The sequence below is a fragment of the Mauremys reevesii genome, linkage group 2, assembly GCF_016161935.1.
Source record: "Mauremys reevesii isolate NIE-2019 linkage group 2, ASM1616193v1, whole genome shotgun sequence".
Taxonomy (NCBI): Eukaryota; Metazoa; Chordata; order Testudines; family Geoemydidae; genus Mauremys; species Mauremys reevesii.
The window spans coordinates 43,197,133-43,215,715 of record NC_052624.1 but is presented as its reverse complement, the minus strand read 5'-3'; the positions used below and the strand labels follow the sequence as shown (position 1 = coordinate 43,215,715).

General features: G+C 41.1%; 1 protein-coding gene across 1 annotated transcript in view; it reads right to left on the bottom strand.

The window, feature by feature from the left end:
- Positions 1 to 18,583, bottom strand: part of ZNF804B (zinc finger protein 804B) — a 355,317-nt gene that overhangs the window by 3,974 nt on the left and 332,760 nt on the right. The window contains exon 3 of the mRNA XM_039526904.1: positions 3,308 to 3,438. Within this exon, the coding sequence (XP_039382838.1) occupies positions 3,308 to 3,438 (131 nt within the window). The remainder of the gene's footprint in view (positions 1 to 3,307; positions 3,439 to 18,583) is intronic.

The following is an 18,583-nucleotide window of genomic DNA, read 5'->3' as shown; positions in this document are numbered from 1 at the left end:
AGGTCAGCTTTTCATAGGGACTTTGTTTCTAATTGTGAAGTGCCACATGCAAAACTCCAACAAAAGGGAGATTTGTACATGGTAGAACTGCAGAATTGGGCCCTAAGTGAGAAAAGGGATTTTTCTCAGGTATATTACTCAGTGTGATTCTTTCAGAGCTAACATATTTTAATGCTCTCTTCTTTTTCTTTCCTTTGTAATATAAAGGACTTTATTCTATAATACAATTCTTTTGTGAAACATTCAAAGAGACATTAACTATTAAAAAACACATCCAAGCTACCATAAGACTTTAGTATTTTGCATTAACTTCCTTTCTATAAATTATCGTATTTGTTTTATAGCCCTTCCCCCTCACTTTTTGATACAAAAGGACATGTGTTCTCTCCTGGGTGCATGCAGCCAACTTCCATTAATGGTAATGGCAATTACAAATGTGCGTTGATCGAGACTAGTCTCAGTACCCACCAGTATCTGGCTGTCATTTTCACATCTCCTCCTCTTGTATTTGACTCCCTTGTATACCCTTTTTTTCCCCTTTCCCCAAACCTTTTAGATTTAAATGTATAGTTTACCTTCCTGGATATTTCTTTTCAGTTCAAGATATTCTAATGTAGCTTTGACACAGAACTCTAGCAGTCTGTCCTTCTAAGAAGTGACCAACTGGGAACAAGAATGACTGCTCTGCATTGTTTTGCATTCAAGATCAGACATATATGATCACTGGATTAATGGTCTCTTTACTTATGCTTTAAAAATGAGTTTTACTAGACAAATATCTGTTCTTGCAATCAATGGAGTGTAGCAGAACTAGTACATAATACATCCCTGCCAAGCATTTTGACATGAAATCAAAGTTTGAATGAAACTGGAAAATATTTTAACTCAGTACAGGTAAAAATTCTACCTGTGTCTAAAAGTATGAGTAGAGGGAGAGTGTGGGGAGTCCATTGATTTGCTTTGCTTCTCATGCCACTTAAAACCCACAGAGAGGTGGCGCTGCAGGCCTTCGGCAGTGGGAGCCAAAAAGGAAAATTCTGGGTTAGCATCAGAGGCATGTTCCAGGGCTGTGTATGCATATGCCCCTCATTTAGCAATGGGAGCTCCTATGCCGTCCCCATGCCATTTATTTGTGTATCATGCAAGAATAATCTCTTAGGGGTGCAGTGAGTGGCGGTGTTCTTTTCCGGGTGCTGTTCTGGTCAGAACAGAGGTGCCTACTGATGCTGGTGTATCAATATGTATCCATGCATGTGTTAGTAGTAACTTTGAGTCAGCCAGCACTTAGACCCATAGGGAGCTCAGCTCTTGTGAAACTTGCAATACATTTCAAAGCACTAGTTGTGACTCTGGTGACAGCAGGACCTCTGTTTATGGCTACCCTTTTCCCAGATCAATCGAGAACTGGCAATACGGCTCCTAACATGGGGGCAGCGATGCAGCACTGTCCTACCACTCTCTGCACCCATTATTGCAGCCACTGTGGATAGAAATAGCAACTACTACCTTTCTTTGCTCCCTATCAGGAGTTAGGGGTAGCAGGATCTTTCTAAAAGCCAATGTATTGGTTCCTTCCCAGCCCAACGTTGGGCTTATCTCCCTATCTTATCAGTCTGTTTGGGGATGGCACACAGTTTATCCCTTTGATGAAGAAGGGCATAAAAAGCCTTTTCACAGGTAAGTGTATTTCATTTAATTAAGTTGTATGAAACCCCACCTTTACGTGAAGACTATTCCACTGCAGTCATTCTTAGTAGAGCAGGTCAGGAATTTTTTCACCAAAATGTTTTTTTGATGGGAAATGGTCATTCGTTGAAGCCTGATTTGGAGCCGGGTCTCTCAGTTCCCACGTTAATGCCCTAACCACCAGACTATGGAGTCAATCTCTCTCACTCTACGTCTGTGCATTGAGGGGAGGTGTCATGTCCAGCCTGAGGTGACATACACACTCTAGCTTTGATTGAGCTAGCACGTTAAAAATAGAAGTGTTGCTGCAGCGGCTCAAGCAGTGGGAAGGGCAGGCTGCCTAGTGCACTATCCCGTCTGAGACACGAGGTACATACTTGGGCAGCTAGACCCAGTGCTTATGCCGCTGGAGCTACATTATTTTTTTAACACTCGAGTTTGATAAGAACTAGAGTGGGTGTGTCACCTCAAACTGCAAATTACAGCTCCTGCTCAACATATAGATGTACCCTAAAACTCTCCTGTTGGAGCTGCTCCGCTTTGTATAAGTCATTGAATATTTACGGGCCAAAGAAAGAGAGAGACTGATGCCATAGCCTGGTTCAGAGCAGGGACCTGAAATCTGCATCTTCTATATCCCATGTGAGTGCCCTGCCTATTGGAGTACTGGTTATTGTGGGCTCTTGCACTCATGTTTTTTCATGAGGAAAATTGTTCTCCATCAGACAGAAAACAGATTCTGAAACCCTGAAGTTTTTCATGAAACAGAATTATTTTTTTTCTGGTCAGCCCTAATGCATAGTGCTAAGTGACAACCTCAACCTTTTACCCCAAAAAGATTGCATTGGCCTGAAATTGTATAGTATACCATGAATGTTATTATTTCCACTGTACTGAAATCTTGGTTTGTTTTTAACATAAGAATGACAGTTCAATTAATCCATTATGGTCACAGATTAACATCAATTGAAGGTCTGGTAACAGCCTGCTCTGCTGAAGCATTTAGTGTATGTAAGTGTCATTAAACAAAAAAGAGATTTGTCAAACATAAAGGTTTATTAGTATAAACATTGTACTGTACCTGTATTATTATCATCAGTTTAACTACAGTACTGGGTAAATTTAACTGAGCTAATTACATCTGTTTTTCATTCACACAATGAAACTGTCATTTACTCTAGGGAGAAACTACCTGAATAGCCTAAGTCTACTAAAAGTAATGAAGGGATCTGCAGACTCAACACAGAGACATTAAGGTCTGTTTAGCCTTTTCCTTTCACTCTCTACAAACTACTAAGAGTTATACTCGTCTATTCAGGTCAATTTTAATAAGATAAAATGCTGATATTGTAAAATCTTCAAATCACACAATTCAGAGGAGATTAGATTAACAGGTTACAGGGGAGAAAAACATAAAACCTTCAGATGCCAAGTAATTCATTCAAGGACTTTCAATTTTATGGTTTTCAGAACAGGAATATTTGGAGTCCGTGATAGCTAAAAATGGGTTACAGTATATGTGATCTCTGTATATTATAGAAAGCAGGAATAAAAGTTAGAGATTTCTTCTGGGAATGAGGAAAGGGAGTGTTAAAACGTAACATAAATTTCAAATACTTGCCATTCAGACTGCTTCCGTAATTCGGCAAGCTGGTGGAGCCGCTTGAGTGCTTTTTCCTGTTTCTTCTCATCTTTCCATGACTTTGAAGCCACATTTCGAGCAAATTCCCTTTGTTTTAAATCTTTCAGTCGCTGTGTGAAAGGAGTAAAAGGGAAAGGATTAAATATGTACAGAGCAACTGCCTTTCTTCTTACTACATTCCTGTGCTCCTGCTGAAGGCAATGTGCAACAGGAGATAATAAAAATGTGCTTAAAATAGTATCTCCAGTGAAGATTCAAAGTACTATTTTCATCTGATGTGACCAGGGCCGTCCTTAGGATTTATGGTGCCCTAGGCAGGATTATTAAACTGGTGCCCCTGTGCCCTGTCTTGCTCTTAGCAACACAAACATAAGCTTACACTATTGGAAAACTTGCCACATGCATGTTATTAAAACCAGTTTAACTTAATGAAGCACACTGTAGTGCTGATGGACTAGCACTAAAGAAGTAGCACTATAGAAAAAATTCTGATTTGACAGAATGATGCAAATAATGTAATTTTTTTAATTTGTCAACATTTTATTGGAAATTTATATGACGAGGTATTGAAACAAGGATTAGTTTTTAATTAAAAGCAATCTTTCTGGCTTTTTTGGCTGCAAAATCAGTAATGATGTCATCGTATGACAAAGACAAAGTGTTGTCTTGTTTGATTGCAAGAATTGCAAGACCAGTCAAGTGTTCCTGACTCCTTGTAGAGCGGAGATAGTTTTTAATGAGCTTTAGTTTTGAGAAACTCCGTTCTCCTGATGCTACTGTTACAGGAATTGTCAGTAGAATACGAGTGGCAATGTACACATTAGGATATATGTCAACAAGTTTGCTGGTATGAGTAAACTGTACAATGTCCATTATCGATTTTGCATGTGGCAACATTGATGACCGTGTACTCAATTCTTCGTACAGTTCAAGTCCATTTAAATCAAAACGATCGCCGTGCTTCAGGAGGCTCTCTAGGTCAGGGGTCCACAATGCGGTGCCTGCGGGTGCCATGGCGCCCGCAGGGGCCTCTCAGTGCACCTGCATACTGGCTGGCAGACGAGCATCTGCCGAAATGCCGCCAAAATTCGGCGGCATTTCGGCGGCGACACCTCTGGATGATGCTGCTTGCCACCGATAAGCAGCGTCATCCAGAGGCGTCGCAGCTGAAATGCCGCCGAATTTCAGCGGATGCTCATCCACTGCCACGGTAAAAGGTTGGGGACCACTGCTCTAGGTTCTTGCACTTTGTCATTAGTTGCTCTTGTTTTCCTATTTCGTTGAATTTAGTCCTGCTCAGCCCACTACCAGCTAAGTGAATGGAACCCCAGGCCGACAGCGGGTTGAGTGGCTCAGCCAGGGTCTCAGCTGCCGGCCTGCTCAGCCCGCTGCCAGCCTGGGGGTCCCCAGGCCAGCAGTGGGTGCTGAGTGGGACCGGCGGCCGGGACCCTGGGTGGCAATGGGGCAGCAGCCAGAACCCCAGAGCAGCGGCAGGCTGAGCCGCTCAGCCCGCCGCTGTGTGCCATCGAAAATCAGTTAGCGTGGCACCTTTGGCACGTGTGCCATAGGTTGCCGACCCCTGCGCTATACATTAGTAAGGAGATGAGCATATTACAGTTGTTGGAGGGCTCTATTTAGGAGTAACAGGGCTATAGGAAAGTCAGTCAACATTTTTTGTTTCTCTGATGAAAACTGGCCCACTCCCTTCCCCATACCAAACTTGTCACAAATAATTGTCAACAACTTAATTTTCTGTTTTTGGCTAAGATATTGATTTTTTTTAAATTGAAATTTAATTCAGAATTGTTAGCATGCTCTTTTGGCAAACAAAGTTGTTAAATGACAATCTAAATGGCAACTCAGTACTGCTTTCATGCTTGGCTCACCCCCCAGCCTGCTGGTCCAACAGCTGCAGTAGAGGAGGAGATAGGTGGAAAACTGCAGGACCCCAAAATCCACCTCTTGGGGTGCAGAGTGGCAACAGCAGCAGCAAACCCTCATCTCCGATCACACGCCAATGGGCACCACCGCCAGCGCAACGACCATGGTGAAGTTAGCACAGCATCTGATCTCAGGGATGGGGCACCCATGGAACCACTGCAGCTCATCCTGCCCTGTGCAGCTCCCCCCGGATGAGATGGATCGCTGCCAGCCCGGGGGAGAGACGCGCTCCCCATCTAGGGTGACCAGATCCAGATGTCCTAATTGTATAGGGCCAGTTCCGATTTATTTGGGGCTTTTTCTTATATAGGTACCGATTACCCCCACCTAGGGTGACCAGACAGCAAATGTGAAAAATCAGGATGGGGTGGGGGGGAATAGGAGCCTATATAAGAAAAAGACCCAAAAATTGGGACTGTCCCTATAAAATCGGGACATCTGGTCACCCTACAGGTGAGTTCCTTCCCCCACCCCTTCCCAGAGACCCCAGCAGCCAATCCCCTCCCTCAGACTGTGCTGCATTCGGCTCTCTCTAGGACCCAGCAGCCCTGCTCTTACGTTCTCCACTGCTTCCCGTCTGTCCGGGCTCCCAGCAGAGCTGGTGCCCCCAGACCTAGTGGTGCCCTAGGCGGCTGCCTGTTCTGCCTATGGCTAAGGAGTAAGGACGGCCCTGGATGTGACAAAATAACAAAACTATTTATGGCTGGTCTCATACAGGCTTACATTAGACGCAGATACACACACATATGCACATCCACTTATGGATGGATGTACATTATATATATGAACATTATGCACACACATGCAGAGTGAAATCCTGGCCCAGTTGAATTCAGTGGAAGTTTTGCCATTGCCTTCAAACAGATCAGGATTAAATCCATAATATGTATAAATCTACTTGTATAAACTCATGTGTGTTTGTATATAATATAATATGTGGCATAGAGATATTTGTGTGGGGATGTATACTCGTGAATAGGTGTGTGTGCGTGCATGTGTAGTATTTAAAATCCCAGTTGTAATTGAAGGGAGAAAAGGGGTGGCCAAACTATTTCACTGGGTGTCTTAAATCTCTTATGAACAAATTCACAACATTTCTGTGTACCTGATATGCCTAGATTTCAGAGAATTAATGCTGAGCAATGTATAATGAAGCCATATTATATAGTTTCTTTGAATTCTTTAGTTCCCCAATGTTAATATTTTAATTACGAAGTTTTGCACAGGTGATACCATAGGAAAAAAAGAAAGAAATACTCAGCAAAAGAAAATGATGACTGCGTTCTTAGGGAATATGATGATTGTCTAGCTTAGAACTAATTAAAATTTTAAGACTCATAGGCTGCAGTGCCCATTTATAAGTAGCTCTGATATGAAGCCAAGTAGTCCATCTAAATAATAGGTGATAAGGCTTTGACTGATGGGTTCTATTACTGTAGCTGCAGCGCACCATACACAGATTTTACTGGTTGCCAACAACTGTCAAGTTCAACTGGCAGTGGAGTATATCTGAACCAAAAGTTGTGGAGGACAGAGACTGCAAGACCACCTCCTGTCACTGACCAGAAAAAGATTCAAATACAAGTTACTTTCTCCCTGGCTGCCTTCAGGAAAACATAATGGCAAGTTTCACCCTGTCTTTAAATGCCCCTATTTTCCTTCCCCACCCAGATTTCACCATGTGACATCACCCAGTTCTTCTACTTCCCACAACTCCTTCATTGTCTCCAGCAAGCCCCCTCTCTGAAGACTTCTCTACCCTCAAATCCCCATCTGCCTCTGAACCCATATCACACTTTCACTCCCCTGTCTGTCTGTCTGTTAGCAGCAGGTAGAGCGCCAAGGGACACAAGCCTGAGCACTGCTGCTGAAAGCAGCCTCAGACTGTCTTCATCCTCCACTCTGATGATTCTCCTCCTTCTTCTCTTCAACCCGCCAAAAGGTGGTGGATTACATGTTGTCGTCTGCCAAGGCTGAAAGTTGGGAGGTGTCCCTTGTCTCTCCTTATATTTATGCCTCAGGATCAGTTGGGCTAAGGAAGAAGTGGAATGCAGTAACTGTATAGGGGACACACTTAATGACACTATAGGATTTGAGGAACGGAGATGGGGCTGTCACATCACAATACTCTAATGACAAAAGTATAACAACTATGGAATTCATGGTAGCTGCTGACATCCCACTGCCAGGAGAGGTAACAGAGCTGGCTTACCAAGTAGTATCAGAAGCACTGGTCATGGAAGCAGGGATAACTGTCTTCTAAACCCATTGTGCCAAATCCATCCTTAGAGGTCTTTAATTAAGTTATACCTAGAATGAATGTGGCTAACTGGGTTGCATTCAAAAGCCCTACATGTTCTGTGGAAAGTACTCAGAGCTATATCTGAGGGCCACCACTAGGAGTTTCCAACTTAATATTATAGCATCAGGGTAAGTGAATGGAGACTGCAACACCACATTGTCTAAGACAGAGTTTCTCAACCTTTTTGATACCAGAGACTGTCTTGATACCTTCTTAAACTGTGTCAGGGAAAGCTCAGCGACTGGTGCCAGTGCATGAACTGATCATTGAGAAACACTGGTCTAAAATATCCAACACACTTTAATGCTGTCACAGTCCTCACACAGCAGTGTCTGCCTCCCCATAGCCGGCAATATGTGGCACAACCCTCTAAAAGAACATTTTGGTTCAATCGTATTCCCCCTGCTTTCTCTAAACCACACCCACAGTTAACCAAGCTATTGGGGAGGAGGAAGCCCATAACAATATTTATCCCTTTCATATGAAGGGCTAATCGAAAGTAAAAAGGTGCTGAATGCCAGGATCCCATCTGTGGTTTGTAAAATAATAATTATTATGTATTGTTCAATGGTAGATCATATATAAAACCTTTAAAAACAAAGTTAGCCCCTCTCCTTACAAAAAATGGGCAAAGGGAAGCCAAGTGGCATTAGTATGGTCTTACTTGAAACCTATCAGAAAAGTAACCATGTTAGTCTTTCCCTTCAGAGCGTCAAGGCTAAAAACTGAGTATAGGGCAATTAAATCTACTTTTATAGCAAAAAATTAGTATTAGTAATAATCTGTCCGATATAGTTTCCCGTTTCCTGAGCAATAGCAAATGTCTGAGCTCTGGAATGGAGATGGTCACAAACAGCATGCAGGAAATCCTTTTTTTCCTCAGAAAGCTCATCCAACAGGCAGCAACTCTTCCTTAAGAATTTACACTAGTCAGAAACCAAGTAAGACTCTTATGTTTCTTACATGGTTCCCTCTACCCAGAACCTTTCATGACTAAAAGTAACAACACATAGCATGTCTTCTCAAGACTGAGCATTTGCTCACATGCTAAGAAAGAGAGCTTGGAAGAATATATGTAAAAGCACCACCTGGAGACATCTAACATAAGGTGGGGAAAATATAGTAGCTCTCCTCCAACCTCCACCCACAAATCAAGCCCCACCAAATGTCTCAAAAAATCCCCCCATGGTTTATCCATGAGCAGCTAACATGTTCAGTGGCCAGTACATCCCTGAGCCTGCGCCACTTCCCGCAGCCCCCATTGGCCTGGAATGGCGAACCGCAGCCAGTGGGAGCTGCTAGCGGCCGAACCTGTGGACGCTGCAGGTAAACAAACCATCCTGGCCTGCCAGCAGATTTTCCTGACGGGCCATGTGCCAAAGGTTGCTGATCCCTGTGTTAGTTGATTAACACATTTTCTAACAGGATATATTTTTTCAGTGGACACCAGCCAGCCCTCACAGTAGGTTGTGCACATTCTCATAATATGATCTTTCTTTTCTTTTCTTACCTGCTTTGAACAGAAATGAATTAGTTAACAATGTTGACATTTAAATTATTGTAACTGGGCATATGAATAAACACTCCATAAAGAAAAATTGGGCAATTCATACCTTTCAGAGTTATCATTCCACCCACTTCTTGGAAAGACGTCACTACAGTGGTCGCATTTGGGTCCAGATTTTTAAAGGCATTTGGGCATTGTTCTACTCAGCATTGCAAGGCCTAAGTGCCCTAGCTAACTAAATACCTTTTTCAGAAGTGACATCAGGGACTTAGGAGCCTAAGTCCAATTGACTTTCTAGGATGTGTCTGTCTCTATAGGGTGTCAAGTTAGTAGAACTTGAAGGTGCTCAGTTGAACTGCCTGGAAAATGGTATTTCCTTCCCACAGAAAATTTGGATTTTTTGGATAAACATTTCATTCCAAATTGGGAAGAACTAGCAAAAAATTGAATTTTTTTCACTGGAAGAAACATTCTAAAAAATTCCCTTTTGGGTGAACCAAAATGGAAATTGTCAGCTTGCTTCCAGCTGCATGACTCGCCAGGCAGCTGCCTCCCTGTGCTGTTCAATTCTCGAGGGTTCTGGCTTCCTGGGCAGTTGGGCAGCCCTGAGAGGCAGCTGCCACAGGAGTTGGGGCATCGGGGATGCCGGGTGTCCATTAAAATTTTTGACAGAATCAACACATTCACATGGAACATTTCTATTCTGTGGGATCAGAATCTTCCATTGGAAAAGCATTCCCCTGGAAATTGTTTGACCAGTTCTAGTGCTCAGTACTTCAGAGGACTGGATATTGAAATTGCACATCTGCTAATCCCTATTTAAAATAATGAATCAAGCTTTCAATTCCTTGAAAACTATCCATGTACTTTTCACACACTTTCTTAATTTCCCTGTTCCCCCATGCTTGTTCCCCATTTCCCACTGCTGTTTGGCACAGGTATCCTGTGGTGCCCTTCTCTTCTGAACACTTCTCACTCTCTGCAATTTACAATAATACAAATTAATGTGTAAAACAAGATTTTTTAACCCAAGAAAGCAATTTCCATTTTAACAAATTTATAGACCAAACTGTAAAATGGATTAGAAAAAAATGAAAACCACATTTTCTGACATCTCTCCAAACTTAACAAGAACATAAAGTTATTCAAACAATGAAGATCTCATTCTCACAGAACAATGCAAGTAGCCCTTATTCTTATTAACCTGTTCTACTTGAAGAAAGGGCAAAGAAACACATTTGAAAAATGTCCTTTGGTGACACTTGCTGAATTTTAGCTGTCACCATGAGCTGCTCATTGGCACACATACAGTATTCATGAGGAGAAACAGAAACAGTTTCTACCTGTCAAGGAAACAAAGAACAATGTGAAAGCTAGTACTGTGGAAGCAGGTACTGAAGAGTGGTGCCATTTCACTTCTTTGACAGTCAGGATTATAATCAACAAAGCAAATGGACCAGCACTAAGAATAGAACGCCTAACTGTATTTTTGCTCTCTAATGGCATACAGTAAGTGTCAATGAAATAGGAAAAAGAACACAAAGAATATAGCTACAATAGACAGGTAGTTGAGAACTCATCCATGAGAGATGAAATCCAAAACTTAGAAGCACGTACCAGGTTGACAGAGAGAGTCTTTCTCAACTCATCAAAACAAAAACTTGCAGTGGCAAAGCACAGTCATTATATGGTCATCTCAATTAAATGTGTAGACTATATTTGTAGAACAATGGGCCTGCATAGTCCAATTGCTCCTGTAACCTAGTGATGCTAATGACACATACAACCATACTGACATGCACTTGAATGCATGGTGGTGCTGAACAACATAAAAATCATTGTGTACCTAAGTGAGAGCATTGAACCAAACAGGCAAACCTGGCAATTAATATCTACTTAAATGTACATTTACATTTTTCATGTAATTAGGTGCTTAACTAGGCATCTACATTTAGATATGTGTAATAAATTAGGATTCATTTAATAGAGCTAGTGCTTTCACTTATACCTCCTACAAGTAGCATTACCAAGGAATTATAGATTTAAAAAAAAATCTGTTTATCATTTTTTTTCTAATTTAAAATTTTCCTTTGTGTTGAACGTTTACAACATTGAAAAGATGGCTGCCATAATGAAGGTTACTCTTGTTATATAAGCATGGAATATTAAAAGAAAAGGAAAAAATATCCACTATTATGGAAAAATATGAATGATAACACATCTTAGTTATGTTGGAGCCTATATCTAATACGCTTACGCTTAGAAGCTGATGTGTACTCATGCTCCTCTTACTGTGTGTAATAGGTGATGAATAGCTCCATTTGTCAGTGGAGTTACACAGGTGTATGTGAATGAAGAATCAGACCCATAGAGTCACATTAAAATTATATCTCACAGTCCAAGTAAAAAAAAAAAAGTCTCCCAAACCGGTCTTGAGGACCTTTTTATTCTGTAAGACACTGGGCACAGTGCAATGATCTTGCCTTAAAGTTACATGGACCTGATTGTATAAAACTTTTAACTGGAATTTTACCATTCTTATGTGAACTGCATCAGGCCAGACAGTTCAAAGCTCTGGCTGGATGTATGTGCGTCAGTGCTTCTCTGTCCAGCCTGCACAAGTGTTTGTGATTGTTGCTCTCTAGTGAATCATCTGAAGAAAAGATAGAAGTCCTAATGTTGCTAACAGCTAGTGCTAGTTCTCCTTTAGCTACAGTAATAGGGGCCTGTCTGGTAGGAGTTAAAATCCTGAGTTTTATTCCTCATACTGCAGATGAGTGGTTTAACTGCTGTCTGTACTTTTGCAGCCCTATATTAATTACAAAAGCGCCACAAAGAAGTAAAATGTATGATTTTATGTTTTTGGCATGTGTCATGGAAAAAAATGAGGAGAAAGAGAGAGAGAGAGAGAGAGAGATCTTTTACCCTGTTCATATAGTATACAGAAGAAGGGCTAGTTTTTCAAAGTACATTTTCAGAATCAGCATTTCAAGGGTATAAATATGACAAATGATAATAGCTGTGAAAAATGAAAGGCTGTATTAAACTCCTGCAAGGATACCCTGCATTACAAGGTGCTGGAAAGATCTGATCTCCTGCTCCTTACCCTTCTTCCTGCCCCTGGGGGTGGATCTCTGGCCTTCAGTGCTTACTCTCTCTGGAGGTTCAGGGACTAAGGGAGCACAATGCTGGGGCGGAAGCTGACTAGCTCTTTGACTACACTGCTAGGGATGACCTTTGGCTCATGTTCAAAACAGGTTTGATTGAGCCCCTGCATACAACTGTCCTGGAGGTGTCAGGCCAAATCAATACAGAAGTGGCATAAATGGTGATGTAAGTTATTTAATGAGGACAAAATTCAGTTCCCCATTTACACTGATGTAAATCTGAGGTAACTTTATTGACATTGAAGTTACAGTGATGCAAAGAGGGGTAAAACAGCACTTTCCATACCCACTTAATGCTAAATGGCAAATTAGTGCAAGTTATATTACTTTGTCACTTACATTTAGTTTTTTATCAGTTTACTCCCAATCTATCCTAGTAATATTCATCATTTTATAATCCGCTGCTAGCCCAGAAATAAACATGGGAAGTGCTCCCACTTTATGCAGCAGTTGGCCGAATTTGGCCTGTCACGTACAATGAGATTATCATGTTTGAAAATGAATCTGCAAATTCGTGGGTTTTAAATACAAAGCCATATATGTTTTTACTTTTTAGCATACTGATTACTTCAACTAAAAGCTGGGTCAGTGTCTTCTAAACAAGGTCATTGTATATGGGTTAAACACTGAAAATTAAAACATGCTTTTCAATAATTTTATTCCTTTAAATGGCCCGAAACTATAAGAAGAATATATTGGAACCAATAACATTATTTGCAAATTAACTTCAAACTACAAACCATCAAATGAATATGATAAAGTTATTACAGAACATAAATAGGCTCTGTGTCTGAAGCTTATAGTATTAGCTGTATAAGCAATGGGAGGGGCGGGGAGGGAGAAACAGCAATGAGGAAATTTGCTTTCACCATGGCAACTGACATTCTAAAAATAAAATTGAAAGGCTATTACATACAGGAATTAACCATGAGAAATGTAACTTAAAAATTAATGCATAATTTTTCATTTGTTTTAACTGTAACAAAGTACTACCACAGATTACTTTAAATATGTGGTAGTGACATATTGTGTGGTAGATTGTAGTACAATCAACCATAGCAGATAGGCAATTGTTACATGGAAAGTTTAAATGAAAGCATGTATTCTCACAAAAGAAATGTACTGGTTATAGTACTAAATGATAGAAGGAAGAAGAACTCAATTGTCAACCATGCCCTGGAAACCCATCTTGCTGAATGAGATGAGGACCACAGTATCAAAGTGGCTGCCTTGCATATTTCTTCCATAGTCTCTTGATATGGGCCTAGATCCCAGAAGTCATGAGAATATACAATGTATTATGTTTTTTTAATTCAGGACCTTATCCACTTAATTATGGTGGCCTTCAAAGTCTCCATGCATTTGAACCTCAGATGAAGGGAGATAAATGTACCCTTATTCTTCCTTAACACTTCTATATTTCATATAGATTATGAGTTCCATCCTAATGTCTAGCTTATGCCATTTCACCTATAGATATTCTACTACAGGACAAGCAGGAAGGTAAAACTACATCATGAGATTGGTGGGACGTTAGATTCAATTTGAGAATAAATTCCAAAGATGTTTGAAGAACCACATTATCACGGTGGATGGTGCAGAATTGCTTTCTTACTAATAAAAGTGACCACTCGAGTATATGCCTTGCCAATATTATGCCCACTAAGAAAGCAATCGTTGACAGCGAATAACACAGTACTAAGAAATTCATATGGATGCTCACACAGGTGTTCAGCTCTTTATTGGGGGCCTGGCATTCTGGAATTCTGGAATTTCTTGAACAGTGGCTCCCATGAATCTTAGAGAGAGAGAGAGAGAGAGAGAGAGAGAGAGAGAATATGTCCTTAGAAAAGTCCTGTGGTAGCTACTGAACCTCAGTGGAGTTATTCATACCCTCCCCCTCTTGGTTAGCTTCTGCACCTGACCATTGTTGCATGTTTAAATGTCAACAGAAAACAAATGAAGTTTGCTCCAGACCCGAGACAGAATTTTGAGTAGCGGGAGAGGGCTGGAGTCAGGAAGCATTGTTAATGTATTTGAAGAGCTCTCTGGAATACTCTAGTGGTCTGTGTGGATGTGGATATACTTCTGGAGGAATCGCTTCTTCCCTGTGTTAGAGTGTAGGGAAGAAAGGATTGTCTTGATTGGCATAAACAAACCAAAAAAGCTTTTTGTGCCACTTTAGCTTTTCTTGAAAAGGGAGTTTTTCTCGTAGGAGTTGGTAATTCCTCAGCCATAGAGGTTTAAGCAAGACCAAATGGGAAGCTATGACTCTTGATAGCCCTTGTGAGGGGAGGAAGAGCTCAGTGGTTTGAGCCTTGGCCTGCTAAACCCAGGGTTGTGAGTTCAATCCTTGAGGGGGCCATTTATGGATGGCAGGTAAAAATCTGTCTGGAGATTAGTCCAGCTTTGAGCAGGGGGTTAAACTAGATGATTTCCTGAGGGCCCCTCCAATCCTGATAGTCTATGAAAATCTGTTTCAAAAGAGGTATCCACAATGAAAAAGGAGGCCAGGGTGATTTTTTTATTTTTTTTGAGAAATCACTTAATACACTTGTCCTTCAAAGAACTGTGTAACTTGTTTTCCCAGGCAACCAGAGTCCTATAAGCATAGGCAGTAGGTGGCTGGGTCCAGATGGGGCTCATCCCTTCCCCCCACCACATCTATCTCTGCCTTGTCATTTTCTGAGCCATCCTTCCACATGCACCTGCTCAGCTCAGCAGGTGAAAGTCCCATGTCCAGCAGTGCCAGGAAGGGGCAGGATGGGGCACTGGTGCGGGGAGGGTGCCGTCTGTGTGCCAGATTCCCCACAGATGGCGCTAATACCTCAGTCATGGGAGAGGGTACTGGCTTCTGAGTGACGCTTCCTGGGAAGGTTGAAGTTTGAAAAGTGCCAGCTGTGGCAGATCCACCAGGCAGGGAGGCTCAGTAGCCATGTATGGAGTGGAACACAGGAGAAGGGGAGCTATTGTGTCCAGGGAGTCTCAGCAGGTGAATGGAAGACACTTTTCTGAGGTGAGATGCCAGGGGGTTCCACCAAGGAGGAGACGGGGCTGGCGCAGAGCAGACAGTAAAGTCCCCACACTGGGAATCAAGATGAGATTCTCTTGAGAGGGGCCAAATCCTGGGGGAAGGGTAGAGATCCTGAGAGGATAGGGGGAGAAGGGGAGACTCGGGGAAAGGGAGGCATACTGATGCCTGGCCCATGGGACAGGCGCTACCACTACAGGCTGAGTGAAGAAGGAAGTCCCTCACAGAATAGTTTCAACAGCCGCCTATGCCTATAAGTAGTAGCTGCCATGATGTAGGCTTTCACTGCAGCAGTTGATGTATTAAAACTTCACTGAAGTGAGAGTTTTGTCTGCCTCTGTGTCTGGCTTGTGGAGAAGTCCCACGTTGGCAAGATTAAAGGGGTGATTCATCCCATCATTGGTATTGTCCTCTGATTCCTGCTGTCTTTGAAAGCTGCAGCTAAGTAGAACCACTCAGTCCTGCCCCCTCAAGCTGTGAAAAACATTTTGGCGGTAAAGAACAGTCTCTTCCAGTGTCTCTGAGCCAGATTCCATTGTAGACTAACAGGCTGGGCCACTGAATAGATTTGTCCCTTGAGAGGGATTCAGCCAGTTCTTCCTCCTTGTAGAATGTGGTATCTCTTATTTTTGGTTATTGCTTCCCTACATCCAACATTTGAGCCCCCGGCAAAGAGAAACAAGGTTGGGGAGAGCTGAACAGGAAAATAGCAAGGAGGAGTAAGGTCAAGTTAAGCACATCCCACAGGATGGCCTTTCACCACTTCAGCTAATTACAGACACAAGAAGTGGTAATATCCACTTTCTGCTGCATCTTACAGTTAACAAAGATGAAAATGCCAGGTCCAATCTAGTGAATGGAATGTTTTTGGTTTCTTGTCTAGGAGAGGTTACTGGATCAGAAGAGATTGCAAGCATTGCAGGTTTGTTAGAAGAATTAAATATGAAATTCACTCATTCATTCACTGTCTACCACCAGCAAGGAATTTGGGGTTGTGGTGCTTTTCAAGCAGAGTCATTTGGCAGGAAGATTGACAACAGGATAAACTGGCCAATTCAGCAGCCAAAAGTGTGTTGGTTTGAACTGATAAGCTTGAGAGGTTGTTTTAACATTTAACATTGTAGGCCAAATCTTGGGCACCCATGCAGCATTTAAGTAAACAGACATTGGGGGTTAAAGAGCCCACTTTGCAGCCACTCTCCCTCTGCTGGAGGCTTTTGTTATTTCCAGTAGTGGTTGAAACATTGTTAAACACATAGGTAATATAACCCTCCTTACTCCTACTTGGTATTTCCTTGTTAATTCATTCAAGGATTGCATTAGCCTGTTAGGCCAGAGCATTGCACTGGGAGAGAACTCATGTTCAGCTGATTATCCACCTTGAGCCCCAATTCCCTTTCAGAGTCAACTGTAAGTATGGCCGAGATGTATGACGTTATGTTTGGCTGTATTAAAATACATATTGTTTGCTTGTGCCTAGCCTACCAAGTGATCCAGATCTATCAGTATTAATGACCTGTCCTCTGCATTATTTACCACTCCCCAATATTTGTGTAATCTGTTAACTTTATCAGTAATGATTTTACATTTTCTTTAAGGTCATTATTAAAAATATTAATTAGGATAAAGTCAAGAACCAACTCCTGCAGGACTCCACTAGAAATACACCCACTTGATTATTCCCCATTTACAATTACATTTTGAGACCTATCCATCAGCCATTTTTAATCAATTTAATGTGTATCATGTTGATTTTGTATTGTTCTAGATTCTTAATATAAATGTCATATGATGAGTCTTACAGAAGTCTCGGTATATTTCACCAACACTATCATCTTATCAACAAAACATATAGCCTTTACCCTTCTTTACCTGATTCTTTATCAGTTCAGTCCGTATCAGCCATTCCATTATTTTGCCCAGTACTGATGTCAGGCTGACAAGTCTATAATTAGCCAGGTCGTCTTGTTTATACTCTTAAAATATTGGCATGTTAACTTTTTTCCAGTCCCCTGGAACATCTCCAGTGTTCTAAAACTTATTGAAAACCAACAGTAACAGCCTGAGAAGTTCTTGGCCAGCTCTTTTAAAACTCTTGAATGCAAGTTCTCTGGACTTGCTGATTTTAAAAATGTTTCGCTTTAGTTGTTGCTGTTTAACATCTTCCTTAATTACTGGTGAAATGGAAAGTATTTCATCATTATATTATATGGCTATCTCATCTGGCTTGCCCCAAATACAGAACATAAATATTTATTGAACACTTTTTTGCTTTTTCTTTATTATTATTGGCATTTCTGCCATTTCCATCTAGTAATGGACCAGTACCATTGGTAGTCTTCCTTTTGTTCTTTAATATACCTAAAAACTTCTTATAATCCTTAACTCTGCTGGCCATAGAGTTTGATTTGTGTCCTTTTGCTTCCCTTATCAATTTTTGTCACAGCTCCTGATTTATATTCATTACTGTCAATTTCCCCTTTGTTTGTTTTTATACATATATAATTTTTATAGCTACTTTCACTTCATAAGCCACGTCAGTATTTTTTTTAACCAGTGTGGCCTTTCTTGATTATCATTTTTTTAGGGCATCTAGTAAAATATTCTTAAACAGTTCCAAATTATCATTCACATTTTTTGTTAAAATTCTGTCTTTCAAGTGATTTTGCTCATAATTGTTTTCAGCTTTGTGAAATTGGACCTTTTAAAATACCAAGTAAATAGCTGTTTGGAGTTTATCCTGTTTATACATAACAAATGTAATCAAGTCATGATCAGTTGTGCTACCGTTGTATTTAGGTACATCACTGCTGTAATAATAATGTAAATTTTAAAAATCAGCTTCTAAGAGTTCAGTAACTGTGAATGAGTCCTGACTCTTTTATCTACAGTTCTTTTCTACCATCTGATCTAATGAATGTACTCTGCTCGACACCGGGGGAGGTACACATGAGGCAGCAAGTTTAGCATGATAATCTGTTAATTTTAATCTTGATATGTACATAATTCAGGTAGCAATTTACATTCCAATCTTTGGCTTGATTTCAGAAAAAGATGAACAGATGTCCCAGTCTTGCAAGGAAAATTCAATAATGACATATTCTTCCAATGTCCTGATTTGACCTTTTGACCAACTTTCTGAGCATTCTCCTCAGTGCATTGCATTGATTAAAAAAATGCTGGTTTCATTTACGGATTAATTTTTCAAAAACTTCATTCAGCTCCCGCTCCTTACCTATCCTCTTTTGCTTTCTGTGCCCCTTCCCTCTTTTTGCCCCATTCCCTCCCACCCATCTTGCTCCTCAAT